The sequence below is a fragment of the Vollenhovia emeryi genome, unplaced genomic scaffold, assembly GCF_000949405.1.
Source record: "Vollenhovia emeryi isolate VEMERY1.0 unplaced genomic scaffold, V.emery_V1.0 DF939233.1, whole genome shotgun sequence".
In the NCBI taxonomy this organism is placed as follows: domain Eukaryota; kingdom Metazoa; phylum Arthropoda; class Insecta; order Hymenoptera; family Formicidae; genus Vollenhovia; species Vollenhovia emeryi.
Window position 1 is genome coordinate 425,255 of NW_011967133.1, and position 21,537 is coordinate 446,791.

Here is a 21,537-nt window from a genome sequence, read left to right on the forward strand (position 1 = left end):
CCCCCCTTACCGCAAATTTGCCAGCCCCCTCGCCGTATGCTCGGTCCAGAGATTCTTAGGTCCATGCATGATGCAAGTCTCCTTGCATCATGGGTCCATGGTCGGGAAAGAACGATGGTGCTGCGCCCTGCTTCTGCATCCGAAAGTGCGAATTAAGAGTACTTTACGCTCCGCGTCCAGATATTTCCTACGTCCGTGGCATAGAACTTATAATTCTATGGTCCGTGGTGAAACGAATTGGCCAATAAGCGTGTGTATGTATGTACGGGCAGTAGCGTTTTAAGGTTAGGTCACGATTCATCCGATACTACTGTTTTTAAAGTTTCGTGGCTGTTGCTTTGTCGGCGATAAAGAGAGACTCATCGTCGTTAATTATTTCACGCAAATGATATGTGCACGTATATGCCTCTACGTGGAGACGCGTGTGCGAGCGAAGGCCGTGGTTGACCAAGCGCGTGCGTTCTGCGCTGCGACTTTCCTGTGGGATTCTCCTTTCCGACCAATTCACGTATCGTTGATCTCTGTATTATGAAGAGACGTCAAAGAAAACCAGTCCTCACGCTCAATAAGCCGCAGGGTAGCTATCACGGCGAGTACACGCAAAGTAAGTATCCACGTTTATTTTCAGCCAAACCGAATATGTTCCTCTCGATCGTTGCAGTTCGCAAATCGTGTATCTTATTAACATTAATGATCGTTGAAACGTGCATTGAGAATTAATGCGTGGTGTGTAGTTACGTGTGTGTCTTTTTCTGCTGTTGTAGGTAGGTGTAAGGCGATAAATAATGTACAATCCATGCAGAACGAGGCCAATAATCCGTTGGCCAACATGTTGTGCCAATACAACTCTGACAGTGATACGGAAGATTCCAAGAAAGACACGCAAAAATTGGATGATCAAGTCAACGATTTCCTCAAGGTAAATAACTGACGGCGCGTTTTCCGTGTAAAAAGAATTAGCTTACCCGTGTTTGTAGGAAATTCAGCTTATTGCTCCTGAGCAACCTGTTCCGAACGTCGCTAGTGTTCCAAGTTCAACGACTAAGGCAGTTTTGCGGTCTGCGCATCAAACGAACCAGGAAACACGTAAGTTTCTCAAATGACTAGAGACAATCGAATGCGCAGTACGATTATTATTGTGGAATATTTAAATGTCTGCGTTTCAGTGTGGCAAGAATGCTATGACGAGTCGACTGGTTATCCGTACTACTGGCATACCAAAACTAACGAGGTAACGTGGGACATGCCAGAAGAGCTACAATTGTTACAAAAGCAGCCGGATGTGGAATCCAGCGCAAAGCATCCCATTCAAGGGCCGCACTGGGTTGACTTTTCGTCTATCGCATGTAATTGTCGTTTCATAAACTTTTCTACCTCTAATATTTAACAAGGTAGGATGTTATCGACAAGCGTTGGTTGCAGATCGGCAGTCTCAGGCAAATATACCTGAAGGTATGATACCACAGGAAGTGGTCGCGAGAAATCGCAACAGATTTCTACACAATGAAACTGCGAAGAAAAATAATTCGGAAAGCAAACCGGAAATTAAGAACGAGTCTCCGACGAAGGACGATGATTCGGACGATGGGTATAGTATAGAAATTGTATTTCAAATAGAATCGTAGCGTTTTGATACACTTAAAGAACGTATTGTAATCTTACAGACGGATAGAGATGATAACATCTTTCGGTAGCGACGGAAGTGACTCGGAGGAGGAAAATAATTCCTCGGATGAAAATAAGATATCGACGCCTTCATCCGAGCCTGGAAAGTCCAGCTCTACCCCGTATCTAAAAAGTAGCGAAATCGGACCTGCCTTCTGCCCTACGGAAGTACAAGCGTCTACCAAAACTTTGCTGCATTCATATAAATCTGATTCAACTGACGTATTGAACACTACAAGTCCCGAAGAGCTCGAAGAGCGTAAAATAATCGAATCGGACAGCAAGAGTAGTGTAGTTCAAGGTGAAAAAGAGTTTCTCACGGGGAGTAAAAATAAAAAAGATGTTAATACACATGACATAGTTCCGAAATTGGACCTCAACGTGTCCTTAGTACCTGGTTATGGGGACGATTCAGATGGAGAAGAAGAAGTTAGGCCCAAGCAAGAAATAAAGCCTTTGTTCCCGATTGTGCAGAATGAGGAATACGTAAACGTAACGAACGTAACAAGCTCGTTGAAAAATACTCACGACGCTTCCGCGAAAAATTCTGGCAACGTACAAGTTCCCGATCAGTGCAGCGACAACGAAGATACGCAAGAGACGAAGAATGATCATGAAAAAACGGAGGAGAAGGACTCGAAAACGGACGAAGATAAATCGAAGACAAATATATTTCTGGAGGATATGCAAGTGTGCGGCAAAGCTTTTCAAAGAAAGAAGCGAATAGCATTTGATGGTATTATCGATTATGTTATCTAATTTTATTCCAGTGATTTATATGTAAATGTATTTGCATCCTATTTCTTAAAATTACTTGTATCAAGTATTTCTCGTTAATTTCAGTTACATCCAATAAAGTTAAGCAAAGTAACAATACGTATCACGAAAGTACAATTCGAGATGACAACAGCAGCGATCTTACAAGCGCTGAAACTACCTCACGCAATGCCGAGGATGGCGATACGGGAATGCAAACTCAATTATGTGCAGAAAGTGAAAAGGAATGCGACGAAGCACACAAGGAGACGGAGCAGTGCGTTAGCATTAAGACTGAAGATAAGCTCAATGTAAAAGATGAATCGTGCGACTCGGAAGCATCTGTAGAACACAAAACAGTATTGAACGTTGTCGAGGAAAAGGCTAACGAGGAAATGAATGACTTGTCTCAGATTATAACGGAGAAGTTGAAGTTTCTTTCCGAAGGAAGGGAGAGTGTCTCTGCTGTTCAAACGATGCAAATTCAACTGCAAGTCAGTATTTTTATGCATATTATTTTATTATTTGTTTTATATTGTTTTTGAAAAACGCGTCAATATAAATTTTCTTAATGTAAATTGTATTCATTACAGACATTATCTACTGCATGGACGGCAGGTAGCTTAGAGGACAGTTACTTTCAAAAATGGCTAACTAATACAAATCATGAATTGGAAAGATTAGAGCAAGATGCGGCACCAGCTGGTTGGCTATGTCAATGGGATAGGTACGGTATTCCAATTTGCACTTTTCGATATAAATATAGATACCTCGTGATGGGGGGACATATCTATGTTCAATGGCTTTCAATGTATCATTAATTTATACAATGAATGTATTTATATACATATATATACACACATATGTATATATTTACAACTTCATATACATATACAACTGTCATGTATTTCTACATGATTTCATCCATCCTTGAGAGAGTTTATTTATTTTTAGCAAGAACTTGTATAGGTGCAAGTTAGTTAATTAATAGATCTAGTACTAATTTTTTCAAGAAACGTTGAGCAGTTTAATATTTATGACAATTTTTGTAGGGCGTATATTACATGAATTCCTGACATTCTCCTAGATCTAATATATATTCAATATACATATATACATTTATATTGAAGATCTAATATTTATATTTCTAAATCTAATGTATATTTTTATTTCTTGTTTTTGTATTAATATTTTTCTACAAATTTATTCAAGCTAAAGTAGGTCATAAATATTAATTTAGTAATGTTCATGACAAATAACCAACGTTGCATTATGTACACTGGATCCTTAGATACATTTTCTCTGAATTTAGAACAATGATGCGACTGACACATTTTATCATTTCATATGCAACGGTTTTTTTTAGATTAAGTGAAGGTGCAAATCTTGTAAAAATCACAGTCCCGAAGTGTAATATATTTTTTGGTGCCACATCGAGCCTTTTGTCTTGTGATATTGTCAATGTGATAATTAATATGTGCTGAGTGATATAATATTTTTAATGTAAATACTACAAGCGATGATCGAGTAACAAGCACGTTACTTGGCTTAAGGATAAGTTTGTGTTATGAATAGTTATGAGAGAAGTGAAGTCAAAGTAACATTTATTAAAATGAAGACAAGAAGACGTCATGCAAAAAAGTGAAACAACTCATATTCTTTGATGGCAACAGGATCAATTCGCGCTTAGTATAATAACAAAGCGATGCGCTTAGTACAATGAAGCGATCGCTTTGGTGAACGATTATAGAAATATTTAACAAAATCTTTTGTATTATTGTTGACAGTGATATAATAATTTAAAACAAAACGTAATTTTTTATTGTGGCTTAAAAAGTTATTAACTGAGTAAATTTTATAAAGATTAATTTTGTGGTATTTATCAAAGCAAACGAACATTGTAGTTTCATAAGATATATACATTTATCTTGTTGGAGAGAGAGATATACTCAATTTTTTCAATAAAATGCGAAAGAAAAAGAAATATTATCTTTACGCACACACTAAGTGTACAAGAAATCTATCTGGTACCATAATTTTATCCATTAATCTATTCGATAACGAACGACGATTAACAATGTAAGTATTATCCTATTTATTATATTTATCAATATCTGGTAATCCTTGAAACATGCTGATCGCAAATAAACCAGATATTATTAGGATTTAATTTTCATCATTATTTACCCTGCACTTCAGTCACGATACCTCACTTCTCCTTCACTTTGCTGTAATCTCGCATTAATGTTCCTCATGAGAGAACACACACTCTGATAATTACATAATTACATCTCCCATCTCTCCTGTAATGAAAGGCCTTCGTCGAGTAAAAACGAGATACGACACTGCAGGTAGGAGTGATTACTAGATTATGTTCTATTAATTTTGGCTTTCGTTTAAGAAACCGGTGGTGCGAGTACACCGCGACAAATGTTTCACCACGGAAACATTATTTAAGCGTGTATATTGAATGTAACATAGAGAATTATAATAGAAAAATGGCACTACCATCACTGATCTGTCTCATGTGTTCCATTTTGGTTGGGGGATTTTTCTAGGTCACATAAGCGGTATTACTATCACAATACATCCACTGGGACATTACAGTGGACTTATCCCGACACCGGTATTGCCGGTGGCACTGAGGAGATGGAATTGTGCACTACTCCGCCACCAGAGTCAGAAGAGTTATCAGTCACAGGTATGCCATTTACATACACGGGTATTCTCTACGACAGTATGTCATCAATAGAAAATACATGAACTATCGGGCTCTGTTAGGGTCACCTGGGGCAAAAAAAATTAAGGAGAAGCAAGCTGAGGAGATGGATGATAATAAGACGGATGACGAAAACGTAGCAGATAGACATCCCGGAACTTTGGAAGCGCCACCTCCGCCACAGATATCTAATCCAAGTCCACCACCACCTCCGAGAATATTCGCGGAAGATCTGAAGAAGGACAAGAAGAAAAGGGAGAGGCCCGACGATAAATTCATGGACGCGAAGAGGAAGCGTTTGGAGAAAGGTAGTAAATTGTTAGCAGCATAATATAGAGTTTATAATTTTATTATCATTTACATTACTGTATTACTGTATTTGGCATGTTATAACGGATGTCATTTGCCGTTTGTATTAAATTATTACTATGTAGTAAATATTAATGCTGTAAATATTGTAGGTAAAATACATAAAGGAAGATGTGTATTTTGTTCACAGACAGAATAATGGCGCTGGACACGCAACTGGTGAATCCTGCTTTAGAATCGTTATCTTATGCGCACCCACAAGTGGCTGTGTCGTCTCAAACTTCGTTACCTGCGAATCATGCAAATATGGAGCCTCTACCGCCTGGTGTGGACTTACCGGACACGTCTTACGAAGCTGCCACTCTGAAAGGGTTAATATATAATGCGGCGTCGCAGCCAAGTAATGCGATTTACGCGCCTTCAATTGCCGATCCAACGATACCTATCCTAAGCCATCAAGCGGGTCTGCTGCAGGAACCATTTGTTCATTATCCAACCTTTCATCAACATTTGCATAACGTAAGTACACTTCTGTGTTTCAGCGATATTAAGTATATTAAGAGACACGGTACTACATTTCACGCGCGTCAAATATAAGTGTAAATATATTTGAGGAAAAGACAGTAATAAATGTATATTGAATATATTTTCTTATACAATGGAAACGTAGCAAACGTAATATAAATAGAATAAAAATACTTATAGAATGTGTGTAATTTCAAAAAGTTTGCACTCATGTGAGATCCACGCTTTATGCAAGAGCATGTAATTTATATCTGTATTTGTTAGCAGACAATCGCAGTTGCGAACAAGCACGGTGGACAAAGTGCGATTCAGTTTATGGTGGGATATGCACCGATTTATACGAATAACAAAATCATCGCCAAGCCGCCAGTTAAGGCTTCGAAGGAGTCTTTGGGATCTGCCCTCGATTCCTTTTACAGCGACATCGCGCGTATTGAAAAAACGGAAACGGAACGGACAGGACATCAGGATGTCACTGCCACGGTAATAGAGCAAGTGTCTGTCCCGACCGAAGAAGCGAAGCCGGAAGCAGAAGCGGAAACTGTGCCCAATGATACAACGACGAAGGAACGGAAGAAAAAGAAGGTGGTACTTTTACTCGTCATCGTATCATTTTTCTTTTCACATAAAAACAATATAAGTAATAAAACATAATATTGATATAAGAAGCGAATTTTACGCGTTCCAATTCTGAAAATAATACTCCAATTTGCAACGAAATAGACCGTTGCTTCTTACTGTCTGTTTTAAAATAGCAAACTTTTTTTCGATTAATGAAATATTAACTGGTTCTTGATGTAATTCTAGGCAAGGATCAGCAATAGCAAAAAACACAAGGAGGTGTCGAGCATGGTGGCAAAGTGGCAAAGGGTACAAAAGAATTTAGAGGACACTGTATAAATATTAGAAAGGGATCGAAATAAGATAATCAATTGCTGTACTGATGTCGCCTAGACTGTGTTATTAGTATCTTTAGATTTCATTACACATATGTACATACACATTGTTAAACATCTCGTCTGTGCTACTTTAAGTTTTCACCCCTAATCCGATACATACTACGTATATTTGTGTTGTAAGAGTTTTGCAGCAATATTATCTGTATTATTGAACGTAGTACTTATCTCTCGTGCGACTATTGTGTACGTTACAATTCATTGGTGAAATTTGCGATAGCTTTTATGCACGGTAGAAACAAGCGGTGTCTTAATATTATTATCATTACAATTTTGCACTTTCATAGTCACAAATATGAGCGCGTCCCTGTAACTCGATGCGTTTCTTTCAATGCCGAGAGATACTGCTTCATTCAATGCAAATTATTTTTGCACATACATACATATACTAAGCGCGATTGCAGAATGTGAATAATGAAATTGTACTTTATAGGCTTTAATTATTGCAAGCGGGAGAAAAACGGAGTAAAAATAAAGAGCAGGATATTTGATATTACTCTTGTTTTACATTAAAATGCATGGCTCACAATCATAACATTTTTTCATTAATTTTTAGTAATATTAATTAACTTTCATCTAATTTCACAGTATTTCATTGAATTTCATAACGAAACTTATGATTTATTTTGAAATGGTTTCAACAAGTTTCCAATAACTTTCATTTCACTTTTCATCAATTTCATTACATTTTCAGCAAAATTTTTCCATCAGGGATTCTATTACCTTCGGGTGATAATTACCATCGGAGGGTTAACGCGATCCCTCACTTACCGACCCATGGCAAGCGCGAGAAGGTCATTTTAGTCGCGACGCAACGCCGCTGGCGCCGTCCGCAAACCGCAGCCGAGCGGGCCGAGTATCGACGCGCGTCCGGCGGACGGACCTGTGTAAATCGCAGTACCTTGATCACTGGTACCGCTTCGAGGTGGGCGCGCATCGAGCGTCTCGGCGAGTACGGCAAGTGCATCGCGTAATTTTGAGCGGGAGGAACGTCCCCGGCGTTCCCGTCGCTGCTCGTCGGCCTCCGATCGGGTGTCACGCGCTCGCGATCGTCCGGGCGCATTTTCGTCGACCTCGCGTCGCGAGACGTCACGACGGCGCGACGTGCGTACGGTGTGCCTGACTGCCTGCCGCGATGCAATAGCTGTGATACGCCGATCTACCGTTCGCCGCGCCGCGCCGCGCCGGCCATGGACGCCGGCGATTCCGTCGAGCCTCGAGCCTAAGAGAAAGATCGGTCTCACGTCTCATCGCCTCGCCTCGCCTCGCCTAAACGATCATTATGCCCGCGCGGACCCGCGTGCGCCTGTTGCTGTCCCGCTACACTACCAACGATCCCGAGACGGGAGGTAATCATGCCACTTGACGCGATCTCTCTGTATGTCTCTCTCTCTCTCTCTCTCTCTTTCTCCCTCTGTTTATGCTCCTCGTTCCTCGCGGCTTCGCGCCTCGCGCTTCTCTTCCGCTCCTCCTCGCTGCGGCGGCATCGACGGAGGCAGCGTTTTGGAGAGGTGCAGTCGCGAAGATAGATCCGCGCCGCTCGACAGGATGGAAGGCGAAGGGCGTAGCACCTTACGACGAGACTGTGCTGTACACCTGCCGCCCTTTACCCTCCCCCTCCCCCTCGCACCAACTCCGGCGGCATTCGATACTTTCGGAGCCGGAGCGTCTTACGCCGCGCAATTAATCGAGCAACAAATTGCGCCTTGACTTGACTCACGTTCATTCTTGAGTCTTGAAGTAGACGAGCAATTTGCCGCCTGACCTGTCCGCTGCTTCCGCGTTAACCGGTCACTAGATATAAATAGACAGTTTACACTTTTAGAGGGTGCTGCTTCTTTTTTTTAGTTTTTCACAAAAATTCAAGAAGCAAATTCTTGGCTATTTGTTGTATTCGAAATGCAACGTTGTCTAAAATGTAGAAAGGGCGAAGTGGAGCTGAAATCTCAATGGGAAAAATCTATCTGACATTTTCAAACGTTCTCTCAGCTTGCTCGTTTGTTTCCCTTTCTATAAATGTATCTGTCTGCTAAAAATTGTTAAGTCTGGTCTGTCGGTTCAGACGCATCAATTATTGCGTAATCGTGAAAATGAATGAACGTAAGATAAGAGAATCTAAGATTTATGGGATTCATTTTAGACATCCAATCGATCTCGAATTTATGGATTAATTTTCTTAATTTATTCTCAAGAGACTTTGTTTCCGAATGTTCCGAGGCAGGAATGGACGAAAGTGGATATTCTCGCTGGATAAATAATACGACCAGTCCGACGTTCCTCGAGACGATGTTCCCCGTTCCACGGGGACGATTTTGCGCCTTGGGCTCCTACGCTGTTATAAATAAATTTAGATAAGTCGCCACTTCGCTCTAGCCATGACTGGAAACAGGACGCAAAGTGCAAAGTGGAAAGCCGCGTTCGAGATCGTATTCAAGTGAATCCCGGCCTATTAATCGTTGGAGGATAAGTCGTGCATTCATTCCGGTGGTCTGACGACGCTGATGCGTTGATATGAGATAATAATAGTCGTCTGTATTTACGCCGCAGCTGTAGCCTCGGGAAAACGGCGAGTCTAGGCACGTCGTCGTCAACGATATCCGCCGACAAATTGAGCTGGAAACTCGCTGCCGCGGACGTGACTCCCGAAAGTTTGTCGGCCGTTGTAAGAGACGCGATGCACGACTGTGAATGTCGCTCGCATTTACGAGCTTGCGCGTCGACCGCGAAAGGATTAATAATTAATTGAAGAAAATTGTACCGTGAAAAGTCAAGACCGCTCTCGCATTTTCGAAGCGAAGCTACGCGAGCACGTTAGGTGTAAAATCGCGCGTTCGCGGACGCGCTTGCAGGCACGTGTATTTTATTCATTCCATCGCCCGTTCGTTCGTTCGTTCGTTCGTTCGTTCGTTCGCTCTACTCAAATCACGCCGAGTGTCAATTAGCGACGCCGACGCAAGCGTTCTCGCCGGCACGCTGGAACGGACCGGCACGTTAATTTTAGCGTAATGGATCGATCTGAGAGGAGGATGCGTTTTTAAATAGCCTCCCCCCTGAGAGATCTATCGCGCACTCGTGATTTCGGAAGCACCGCGTCGACGACGAAAATATGCGTTTGCGCGCCGGAAAAGCGGCGGCGAAATTGGAGGCGAGAACCGGCTCGGCGATACGGACGATACGAGCATGGATCAACGACGTGATTTATCGTCGTAAAGAAAAATGATTTCAGCTTTGTGTCGAGTAGATTAATGAGTCAGCATTGCGATAGGAGTAATACGCGCGCGAACAACGTTCCTTTATATTTACTGTCAACAAAAGTCGGGCACGAAGCCGTGAGCGTCAGAGTGTCGGTAGTGATTTGCGACAGTTTGTGATTTATTCGAAGGGCGTGTAATGTAAACTATTACGAGAGCACGGAAACGCAATCCAAACCGATATTGATTTAATTTGTAAAGGCGCATAGGAGCAGTTTGTACACGAGCGCGCCATATGTTCTCGCCGCTGCACTGCTTCTTCCGTTCGCGGCCCCAATTGTCTCTGTGCCCCAATTGTCGCGAGATACGCGATAATTGTCTAGCAATTAGCAATGTGAATTGTCCGTAGGATGCAACGAAGTCAGCTGAGAGACATCTCATCCTGGATGACGCGTCTGTTCCCGGAGCCAGGAGACGGTAGCAGTCGGATGGCCGAGGGATTCAAGATGTTCGGCTCGAAAAACAGCTCGCCTACCAGTACGTTTTACACGGATCTGGAGATCACGGAGGACAAGCCCGAGTTTCGGCAGGAGGAGGACGAACATTCCAAAGCGCCACGTTTGCCGGAGCAGCAGAGCACGACCAGCGAAAATGGCAACTCGCAAGATTCGGACGCGGCAACAGGTGTCGAGGAGCAACGATACGTCAGACATTCCTTCCACAGGATCGCCAGTTTCGGTGGCTTCCCGCGATTTCAGCCGTTCGTCATGTCCGCTTCCACGCCCGCTGAATGCATCGATATCACGAGGCACGAGGAGACTTCAACGGAAACGTCCTATATTAAAATGTCGCATAGTGTCCTAGAGTATAGAAGTAGCAGGTGTGTGGAGATCTCATGAAAACGAGCAATGTAGTTTACGTGTCTTTGTTTTGAAATATTTTTTAAGCTTGTATCTTTAAAAACAAACGCAGGTACGTAGCTTCGGAGAGGAGGTCCCATCAGTATACATTAGATACCTACGCGGTGAGCGAATCCGAGAGCGAGGAGGAGTCGGAGGAAACTAGATCTTCGGAGACAGACTCCGCCATAGTGGCTGATCATACGGAAGAGTCGTTATCGGAGCCGAAACTGCTCGCGAAGAAGGGTTCCCCCGATTCGAAGCGAAAGAAGGCGTTGCGCGTAGCCCAAGAGCTACTAGCGACTGAGAAAAATTATGTCAACATTCTGCATCTGATCGACCAGGTGTTCCAATTCAGGGTCGATCAGGAAAACAGAGCGCATCCGATGTTCCCTCCAGAAACTGTCCAGCATATGTTTTCAAATATCAAATCTATTTATAAATTCCACAACGACTTTCTACTACCGCAATTCGAGGAGAGAATGCAATGTTGGGATTCGAATCCGCGAATCGGCGACATAATGAAGAACTTTGCACCGTTCCTCAAAATGTATACAGAGTATGTAAAGAATTTTGATTACGCCATGAATCTGATAAGCACCTTGCAAAGCAAGGTGCCCAGATTTGCAGCGATTGTCAACGAAATTCAGAAGCTCGACGAATGTGCTAAATTGTCATTAGCACATCACATGTTGAGTCCCATACAGAGGTTGCCGCGATACGAGTTACTTCTCAAGGATTATCTGCGAAATCTCACCGAGGACAATCCAGACTACGAAGACACGAAAAGTATTTATACTATTTCTTATGTTTCCTAAAATATTGCCGCGTGTCTTGTATTTTAATGCATTGTAATTATTTACTGAGAAACATTTACATTACAGAGGCTCTGGAGTTGGTGTCAACCGCCGCAAATCATACAAACGAGGCAATGAAAAAGATCGATAAGTTTAAGAAACTTTTAGAAATCCAAGAGAGTATATATGATGCGACTGATCTAGTCAGTGCGACCCGCGAACTAATAAAGGAAGGGCGTATAGTGAAAATCTCAGCGCGTAGTGGCGATCACCAGGAGAGGCATTTGTTTCTGGTAATTATTAATGATCTTATATACTATTAATATTTATAAAATGCATGGACATTCAATTAGAAAACTGTTTATCCGATTCCAGTTTAGCGATTTATTATTACTCTGCTCAATAAGACTGATACCCGGTCCTATGTACCGACTAAGGGCTAAATTTATGGTGGAAAATTTACAAGTAGTTGAAGGAGACAATCTAGAAACCGCAAATACTTTTTACATAAGGGACGAAAATAAAAGCGTCGAGTTGTATACACACGCTGCTGCGGAGAAGGCTGTATGGCTGGACGCGTTGTTTCAAACGATGCAAGAAATCATGAGACGCAAGGCCAGTCTGAAAACTGGAAGTGTTAAATCTTCTTTGGTTAAGGCTGATGATGTAACTAGGTGCATGGTTTGCGAAGTTATTTTTTCTGTGATGAAACGAAAGCACAATTGCCGGGCTTGTGGAATAGTGAGTATTGTACACTATAAAGTTAAATCTGTCGTTGCAACTTATTTGACAATAATAATTACTCAACATTCATCTCGATCATTACCTTTCCCAGGTGGTTTGTAGTAAATGCTCAAATCAGAAATTATTATTTGAAGACAATAAGAATATGAGAGTGTGCAGATTATGCCATGCCGCGCTCACTCAACCGCTCACTAAATCACCGTCGTCACCGTCTGGACCAGTGCCAAGTTTGTTACAGGTATCGGCAAGCGCGCCATCAGTATTAACCGGATACCTGTTACTAAAGACGCAGGCCAGTAAGCCTTGGACAAAACGATGGTTTGCGTTGCACGTTGACTTCGTTCTATACTCATTCAAATCGGAGTCGGAAAGCATGGCCATGACAGCGACGCCCATGCCAGGCTTTATGGTTACGGAAGGTACAAAATTACCCGACGAAGACCCCTTGAACACGAAGGATCGGATAAGGGCATTTAAAATGCATCATTCGAGAAAATATTACTATCTCCAAGCGTCTTCTCAAGAGGACAAAGAGAAGTGGGTATAAAAATTGTTTGAACAATTTATATCTCTTGTCTAAACGAATAAACGATACTAATACTAGATATTTATGGGACTTTTAGGTGGATGCACACATTGGAGTTGGCTACAAAGGCTGAACTACCTCATTTTACGCAGGTGGAAAACGAAAGCGCACAAGAAAGTCAATCGATGAACGATGTACAATGAATATTCGTACCTTTCTATCTACCAAACTAGCCAATTTTTTATTATCATATTCACGAATGAGAAGACGGATATGGCAATGTAAGATAATCGTTAGTAGTTAATTAGCTATATTTAAAATGACGTTAACTTATGTTATATATATATATTGTTATTAGTATATACACATTACAAGAGAGAAATCGAGTCAATAGCGGCCGCTGCCGAGAAACGCTTGTTGTTTTGTATAATGTTCTGTTATAGTATATTTATAAATATATATGTCGTTCTATCACGATACGCTGTGCTGACCGTAATATGTAATGGAAGTTGCAATGCTTGGAAAAATTAATTACGCGCTTCAGTGATAGTATGTTATTTAAGCTACGAGATCGTTTTTATTAAAATCGATATTCTAGAATCGATTTTATTATATAACGCACTGGATTCGATAGTTTAACAATAAATTTATTCCGTCAATTAAAAATTTCATCTAGTTCTAAATGCATCTTAGTAGTTCCTACCTAATTATTATCGCAATAATTACGAATTTTATTACATTCACTAGAATTACATTCACTTCGGCATCAAAGTGCATACGGATGTCTGCTAATTATCCGCACCTGTGCATTTATCACACTTCTTGAATTGCACATATAGACCGTCAGCTGCGTATGTGAACATGCGAATGGCATCGTTGCCATTCGAAACATCCTTTCTGTTCGTTTCGTAGCAGAGAGTGTAATTCGAGAGGATTGTGATTAACGTCACTTTTGCAATTAATAGAGATTTGTCTGAAAAATTTAAGACCAGTCATGGACGTTTTGTAAATTCACATGTCCAATTGATATGTATGCATAAAGAGAAAATTACGACATATCTCTTTATTACAAGGTAAATTTTTTACAATCGACCTAAGTTATTAGAGCCTAATACTAAATGCCAAAGATTCGCGGAACTTTTTGTTCTCTATATCTGTTTTTGATGGAATAAAGTTTTGCAGATTAGAAGAGTATTTAGAATTTGTCGCCTTTTACAGAGACATATCTTTTTACAGAGTCGTCTTTTGCAGAGACATGTCTTTATCAATTATTAACTCGAAATCTGATAATTGGCAATGAGAGTATATGTAGTAGTTAAGCTTTTTTTTTCCCACAAATACATTTATATGTCACTGTACAAAATGACTTGATACGGCGGATGTTTATTTTTATTTTCTTTTTTATGAAAGCGGAATTATGTACAAAATGGACACAATCACGAATGTGATCATAGGTCTTTTTGCTAATCCATTTGCTATTAAAAAACGCATTGTCCTCGAGCGACGAGCTTTGTAACACGATATTACCGAATCAATAATATTAAGAAATCTTTTACATCTTCTTTCTTAAAAATTTATGAAATGAACGCATATGTGGAAAAATATATTGAAGTTTGTAGCAACCTATAACAATTTGTACATTGTAATAACTGTTATATCAATGGCTTAATTTCTGTAAATGTCGACAAAAATATCAGTTACATAAATCTTGTATATAATTATTTAACGATTATATCCAACCTTTATCTAAAAAATAAAAGTAAACGTGAAAACAGGATACTTAAAACACGTTTGATCTATTCGACGGCTTTTAAAGCTATCTTCTGCGCTTCTATAACGTTTGGATTATTTTCAATTTTTTTTAAAATATAATACAATAACTGCTGGATTGATGTAAACTCCTAAATGTAGAAAGCATATGAAAAGCGATCAAGGATTATAAAATATTTCCTGTAGACAATTTTTTAATTATTTTTAAGCAACACTTTTGTACGCCTTACATTTTTATCTTGAAAAAATATACTGCCTCAATTTTACTTGCTGTTACGGTATAACAAATGTATGCATAAGTTCGCATTTATCAACTGGAACGTATCGAAGCGTAAAATAAATTGACAATATCGACATGTTATGCGACATAAATTTTACGTTAATGAGATCAGATAAAAGAAGGAAATTGTATATATACTCTCGTTACGATCCAGGATGTCAATAGAAGTCATTGCACGACGTTTCTTCTTTCAACAAAACTAGTAAGTATTTTATTTTTAGCTTCTTTTTAAATTCTTTATGTCACTGGAATATCTCAATATATTTTTACAAAATGATATTTTTGGTGAATATTGAACTATTGGGTCAAACAGAATTTGACCTAATAGTTCAATATTTGAAGACTCATTTTGAAGAAAAAGGCTTAAACTTAAAAGAATTATGAAATGTAAAAAATTATTTGTATAGCCATGAACGGCTTGACATGCTGCGTTATCTTTGTGCGTTATTTTCACGTGACAATAACTAACGTATGACTGATAATATACATTTGTTATATTATTAGAATATAAGATATAAATAAAACTTGTATCCGTTACATCCCATAATAATAGAGAAACATAATGATGGTATTTGCGGTATAAATTACATCGAAAACTTTTGGATTTTATTAATGATTACCAATATTTATTATTAATTACAATTATTACTAATATTAAATTTTTCTCCTTCCATTCATCCTATTTTAAAAATTATATTTATATTTTGCAGTCTTGTAAACGTTTTATAACAGAGATCTTAATTAGAATTTTTTAATACCTATATTCTTTGCATTTGCTACGTGGGACCCATCGTTTTGAATTATTTTTTCCCCATTTTTGTATTTAGAAACCGAGAAAGAAATCTTTGATTTGCTTTAAACAAATTGCAATAAAAACTTTTCATACTCGCAAAATGTTTTTGCGCAGATAATAAGTTTAAGAAGATTAAGTAAACTATCAGATGTATATCTTTTCCAAGATATCTACCGAGAAAAAATAAATATACCGACGATTAGAGTTTATCAATCGTTATCAGCTTTGATTTCTCAAATAAGATTGTGATAATTGTTTTATAAATTGACGAGAGTTGGTCATATACTTGTAATTCAGTGAGTTTCTGTCATAAGTGTCTTACGAAAATTTTCTCCTAAATATTTGCAGCATATTTCTCTATTACAATGAAATTGTTGGTATTCGCTTTAATTATTGTGGCTGCTATCAACGACATAACGGCTGCTCCTAATTCTGAGGCTGTATGCTCTCCATACCTCGGATATGTAAGTATAATAAGCTACATCAAGAATTATTTGACGCCAGCAAATGATTAAACATGCCTGGCTGAGGTTATTATTTTTCGCAATAAATCTTCTGTGTTAAAAACACATCGCCAGTCATGGTCGATTAACTGCTTAATCATATAATAAGCTAATTATAGTTTTAATTTTGCAATTAATATATGTATTTATAGCGGAAGATATTATATAACGAATCGTTATGATTATAGTGTCAACTTACCGGACAATGCTGTCGTGATTTGGTATGCCTGAGTTATTCATACAAATGTATTCCTGGAAAAGTTACGAATGATAAGAGACCTATCGGAGATGGACCATATCCACCAAAACATTAAAACGAAGGAGTTTCAGTTTTGACACTAACAATACTGGAAAAGTGGAAATAAGAATATATGATACACTCTAAACGATTACACGATATCACTTTTATTTTATAAAGAATTAAATGAAGTATATGTATATGTAGAGGAAAGTCTCCTATTATGAGATAGCGAGTTTGTGCTCAATTAATAGCATCATCTGTTTCAGGATGAATTTATTACTCTTCGAGTGAAATCTGTTTAGGGAAAAATCGATTGTTAGATCGTGTACGTGTTGCGAAAAAAGATTTGTGGTTGAATTTGGACGTTAAAAACCCGTTATCTCATATTAGAATCCTATCTTATAATAGAGGATTTTCCTTTATATTAATGCTGTTTTTTGCTTTCTATGGAGTGATTTATTAAACGATTTGTTCCATTACCCAAATTATATGTTTACTACCATTACATTCTGCAGTTTTGTTAGTTGTAATGTTTCACTGATTAGATCAGTAAAGAATTGACACACAAATATATAAATAGGAGAAGTTTGGGTAAAACAGGGTAGTCGGATGTAGAATGGGATAAGTGAGCCTCTCCAAGGAATCTTGTTTTGTCCACCTTTTCTCTATAAACTTTTATATATATATAAATAAAAAATATCACTAAAAAATAATCAGTTACAAACATTGTGGTTATCAGCATTTCTCCCACATTTTCCACATAACGTTTCTCGATGCGTAAATGAAAATGACACGTCTACAATTAGTCAGTCAGAAATTACTCGTCGATCGACGTCGAAACGATGTCGAATCGACGTCAATATGACGGTTTCGATGTCGACACATCGTTTCGCTGTCGATCGACGATTCATTTCTGGCTGGAAATCTAGCATACTGCTATTATATTTCGACGAAGAAAGATAGATCGGATCATCGCCCTGCAAAATCTACCTCAATTTTTCTTGCTGTCACGGTATGGAAGAAAAAGGTTTAAACTTAAAAAAATTATGGAGTGTAAAATATCAGTCGTATAGCCATGAAAGGCTCAACATGGTGCGTTATTTTCGCGTGACAATAACTAACGCATGACTCTGATAATATACATTTTTTACATTATTAGACTATAAGATATAAATAAAACTTATATCCGTTGCAGCCCATAATAATAGAGAAACATAATGATGGTATTTGCGGTATAAATTACATCGAAAGCTTTTAGATTTTATTAATAATTATCAATATTTATTATTAATTATAATTATTATTAATATTAAATTTTTCTCCTCCTATTCATCCTATTTGAAAAATTATATTTATATTTTGCAATTTTGAAAACCTTTTATAACGGAGGCAATAATTAGAATTTTTAAATATGTTCTTTGCATTTGCTACGTTGAACCCATCGTTTTGAATTATTTTTCCCCCATTTTTGTATTTAGAAACCGAGAAAGAAATCTTTAAAAGATAATTGATTTGCTTTAAACAAATTTCAATAAAAACTTTTCACACTCGCGAAATGTTTTTACGCAGATAATAAGTTTAAGAAGATTAAGTAAACTACCAGATGTATATCTTTTCCAAGATATCTACAGAGAAGAAATAAATATACCGATGATTAGAGTTTATCAATCGTTATCAGCTTCGATTTCTCAAATAATTGTTTTATAAATTGACGAGAGTCCGTCATATAATTATAATTTAGTGAGTTTCTTTAAGTCATAAGTGTCTGACGAAAAATTTTCCTAAATATTTGCAGCATATTTCTCTATTACAATGAAATTGTTAGCATTTGCTTTAATCGTTGTTATCAACAACGTAACGGCTGCTCCTAATTCTACGGCTGTATGCGCTTCATACTTCGACGAAGTAATTATAATAATATAGAAAATAATAATTAATTTCTTTAGCCAATTATAATTTTAATATTGCAATTAATATATGCACTTATATAACGGAAGATATGTAACGAATCGTTATGATTATAGTGTGAATTCACCGAAGAATGCTGTCGTAATTTGATATGCCTGAATAAAGTATTCAAATGTATGCCTGGAAAAGTTGAAAATGATGGAAGACCTGTCGGAGATGAACCATATCTCCACCAGACTACCAAAACGAAAGGGTTCAAGTTTTGGCATTAAACCCATGCGGGAAATGGGTGTCGGCAAAATAATGGTCCAGTACCGATTTCGAGTACTGAGTATTGGCACTGTACTAGATGCCAATGCTGGTGCAATACTGGTGAAATACCGGGATGATAGAATTGGGCCAAGACTGAAATTACAGCACTATTCTTTTATATATGTAAAAATCCGAAACATTACTAAAAAATAATCAGTTACAAACATCGTGATTATCAGCATTTTTCCCACATTTTCCACGTAACGTTTCTCGATGCGCAAATGAAAATGACACGTCTTAGAATCTAGCATACCTCTGTTGTATTTCGACGAAGAGAGATGGATCGGATCGTGGTCCTGCAAAATCATTTCCTCGCGTATCGTGATGAATCGTTATTCAGTCGCGCGTCGTTGGACGCATTTTCGTAATGAGTGACCAAAATTATCGATGAGCGACGGCCGTTGGCTCATCGGTGATAATAGCGTGGCACCGGCACCTCACACCCGCGTCTACGATGCGGGGCGGAACGAAAAAAAAAAAGAAGCGAGCCCTGCTGCGAAAGAAGAGAAGAGAACGGGATGAGACGCGAGGTGAGAACGAGGGCAACGTCGTTGGAGGGCGAGGAGTAAAGGACGAGCGACGCTGCTAAGTCGAATGTCGAGTGATGCCAAAGTTAAATATAAATGCGGGCCGCGAGAGAGAGAGAGAGAGAGAGAGAGAGAGAGAGAGAGAGAGAGAGCGTCGCGACGCCCATCCTGGATCGATGATCCAGCGCCGGGACCAGTCTCTCTCTGGTTCGCGTCGCGAGATCCGGCATAGAAATTGTCCTCTCTTCCTTTCTTTTCCTTTCTCTCTCTGTATTTCGTTGCTACCCCGACTTTACGATTATTAATATCGATCAAGTTCCTCGCTCGCGATCGGGTTTTCGACCGTGAGATTTGCAGTGAATCCACAACGAAAGAAGAAACGAGCGAAAGTGTGATTTTTAGAATAGAATTTCATTTCAATTGATGAGACCGATCAGTCATAGAGATCGTCAGTTGGGTCGTAGCAAGAATTCCCTGCGTTTGCCGGTAATTTGTGTTACATGTATCTCGAGAGATATTCAATCATAATTTTGCTATTTCCAAATTGGGCAGTTTTATGGTAAATGTATCTTTACAGCGTTGAAACATAGTTGCAATAATTCTCGATTTGTAAAAAACTGAAAGTTAAAATTTCGTTTATATTATTAATTAAATAATGTAGAAGAATGTATATTATTAAAATTATGATTGAGGGTCTTGGAATGTCCTGTGTTTTGCGACTCGCGTGGGTGGCTGTTTGCTTGCGTATGCGATCGTCACGGATGACTGTTGTTGCGTAATTTATAAGATTTTTATTATCGTCATACTGTAATAATTTTTGTTTAGTTAATTATTTACGATATTGATGTAGATTCTAAGATCTGATTTGTGCTCTATTATGGTAGATATTGATAAAAGGAGTCGTTAATTTTAACGTTACACGCATTGTTATATTAATACCAAAAATTGATTGTATCTACTAAAAAGAATTGTAAGTGAAGTGATTGCATATTGACCAGAATAATTTCCAATAGTTTCAATACGTTGCTTTTATCGAGAGCAAGAATTTTTTCCATTTCTTTCTTAAAAAAATTTCAGATTACTAGTTTCATTTAGTGTTGAAAACTTAAATAGACGATCTCCATAATCTAATATGTATAAGATCCAGTTTAATGAAACTTCATGTGCATTGGAGTTGAGTCATTGCGAAGCTCGTTCAATGCAATATCTATGCTTGCAAAGCGATTGTCGATAATGTCACGGGGTTGATAGATGAGGGTGAGTGCCAATAATAATTGCTGACCAACAAGCCGGTGCGGACGATTCTGTCAGCGACATCCATTCCGAACGCCGACTATTTCTGATCATCAATTCAGCAGAGAAATCTTATTTTTGGACGCAGCATCCGAGGTCCAGGATCCAGCGTGCCGTTAACGTTCGACTGGCCCGTTGATCCGTCCTCGCATTAAATTTTCCAGCGATCTGACTGGGCTCCCTGCCTTTCAGTCTGCCCTGCGTGATTGAGATCAAGATTCCAGTGTTTTAAACAACAAGGAAAATCCCGCTTTTATCGCGGTTCTAATATTAACGTTTGCAATTCTCTCTCTCTCTCTCTCTCTCTCTCTCTCTCTCTCTCTCTCTCTCTCTCTCTCTCTCTCTCTCTCTATCGATTAGAAAGATTTCGATTCGTCACAAATTATTTACAAATGACAATTCTATCTTCTTTCGAGGCTACATTTTTATTAGCGTAGTAAGATCGAAAATTTTCCAATTTAAAGACACAAGTATAGGACAGAAAGGGATAAAATGGAACAATCGTCTTTATTTTTCAATATAATCTTCCTTTATTCCAATATGGTTTTTAGAATAATAAATTAATTTTTCAATATCACTAAAAGAATATTCAAAATTTTTGTCTTTAAATTGATTTAACACTGTGGAGAACACTCTGACGATACAATTGTTACCGTAATACTCTGTTATTTCCAGTGTTTGCTGTTATCTAAATAAAATTATATAGATGATTATCTAGATAAAATTTTAGCGTTATCTTATCTTTATATAGATAATAAAAATAAGTATTATCTATATCTGCATCTTAGATGAAAGAAAGTGTTATCTTTACTAAATTATCTAA

The 21,537-nt window shown here is 38.5% G+C and overlaps 3 protein-coding genes across 6 annotated transcripts in view; all 3 read left to right on the top strand.

Moving 5' to 3' along the window:
• Positions 1 to 201: 201 nt before the first annotated feature.
• LOC105560325 (formin-binding protein 4-like) lies at positions 202 to 7,426 on the top strand. Its single transcript, XM_012009347.1, has 13 exons — positions 202 to 604; positions 765 to 919; positions 978 to 1,086; positions 1,167 to 1,346; positions 1,423 to 1,588; positions 1,665 to 2,401; positions 2,509 to 2,915; positions 3,015 to 3,148; positions 4,980 to 5,122; positions 5,203 to 5,448; positions 5,640 to 5,968; positions 6,239 to 6,559; positions 6,782 to 7,426. Exons 1-13 carry the CDS (start codon positions 529 to 531, stop codon positions 6,872 to 6,874), a joined length of 3,096 nt encoding a protein of 1,031 aa, XP_011864737.1. The 5' UTR covers positions 202 to 528; the 3' UTR covers positions 6,875 to 7,426.
• Positions 7,427 to 7,602: 176 nt separating this feature from the next.
• Positions 7,603 to 14,800, top strand: LOC105560326 (FYVE, RhoGEF and PH domain-containing protein 4-like). 4 transcript variants are annotated; one of them, XM_012009351.1, is made up of 8 exons: positions 7,844 to 8,156; positions 8,223 to 8,279; positions 10,531 to 11,001; positions 11,094 to 11,809; positions 11,905 to 12,110; positions 12,193 to 12,558; positions 12,653 to 13,098; positions 13,185 to 14,800. In XM_012009351.1, the coding sequence occupies exons 3-8, from the start codon at positions 10,532 to 10,534 to the stop codon at positions 13,288 to 13,290; spliced, it is 2,310 nt and encodes a 769-aa protein (XP_011864741.1). In that variant the 5' UTR covers positions 7,844 to 8,156; positions 8,223 to 8,279; position 10,531; the 3' UTR covers positions 13,291 to 14,800. The 4 variants fall into 4 exon arrangements, with proteins under 4 accessions (XP_011864739.1, XP_011864740.1, XP_011864741.1 ...); XM_012009349.1 differs by having other exon boundaries at positions 7,603 to 8,279; XM_012009350.1 differs by lacking the exon at positions 8,223 to 8,279 and having other exon boundaries at positions 7,603 to 7,887.
• Positions 14,801 to 19,621: 4,821 nt separating this feature from the next.
• Positions 19,622 to 21,537, top strand: part of LOC105560327 (nesprin-1) — a 106,821-nt gene continuing 104,905 nt past the window's right edge. Inside the window, exon 1 of the mRNA XM_012009355.1 lies at positions 19,622 to 19,907. The gene's annotated coding sequence lies outside the window, so the exon portion shown is untranslated. The remainder of the gene's footprint in view (positions 19,908 to 21,537) is intronic.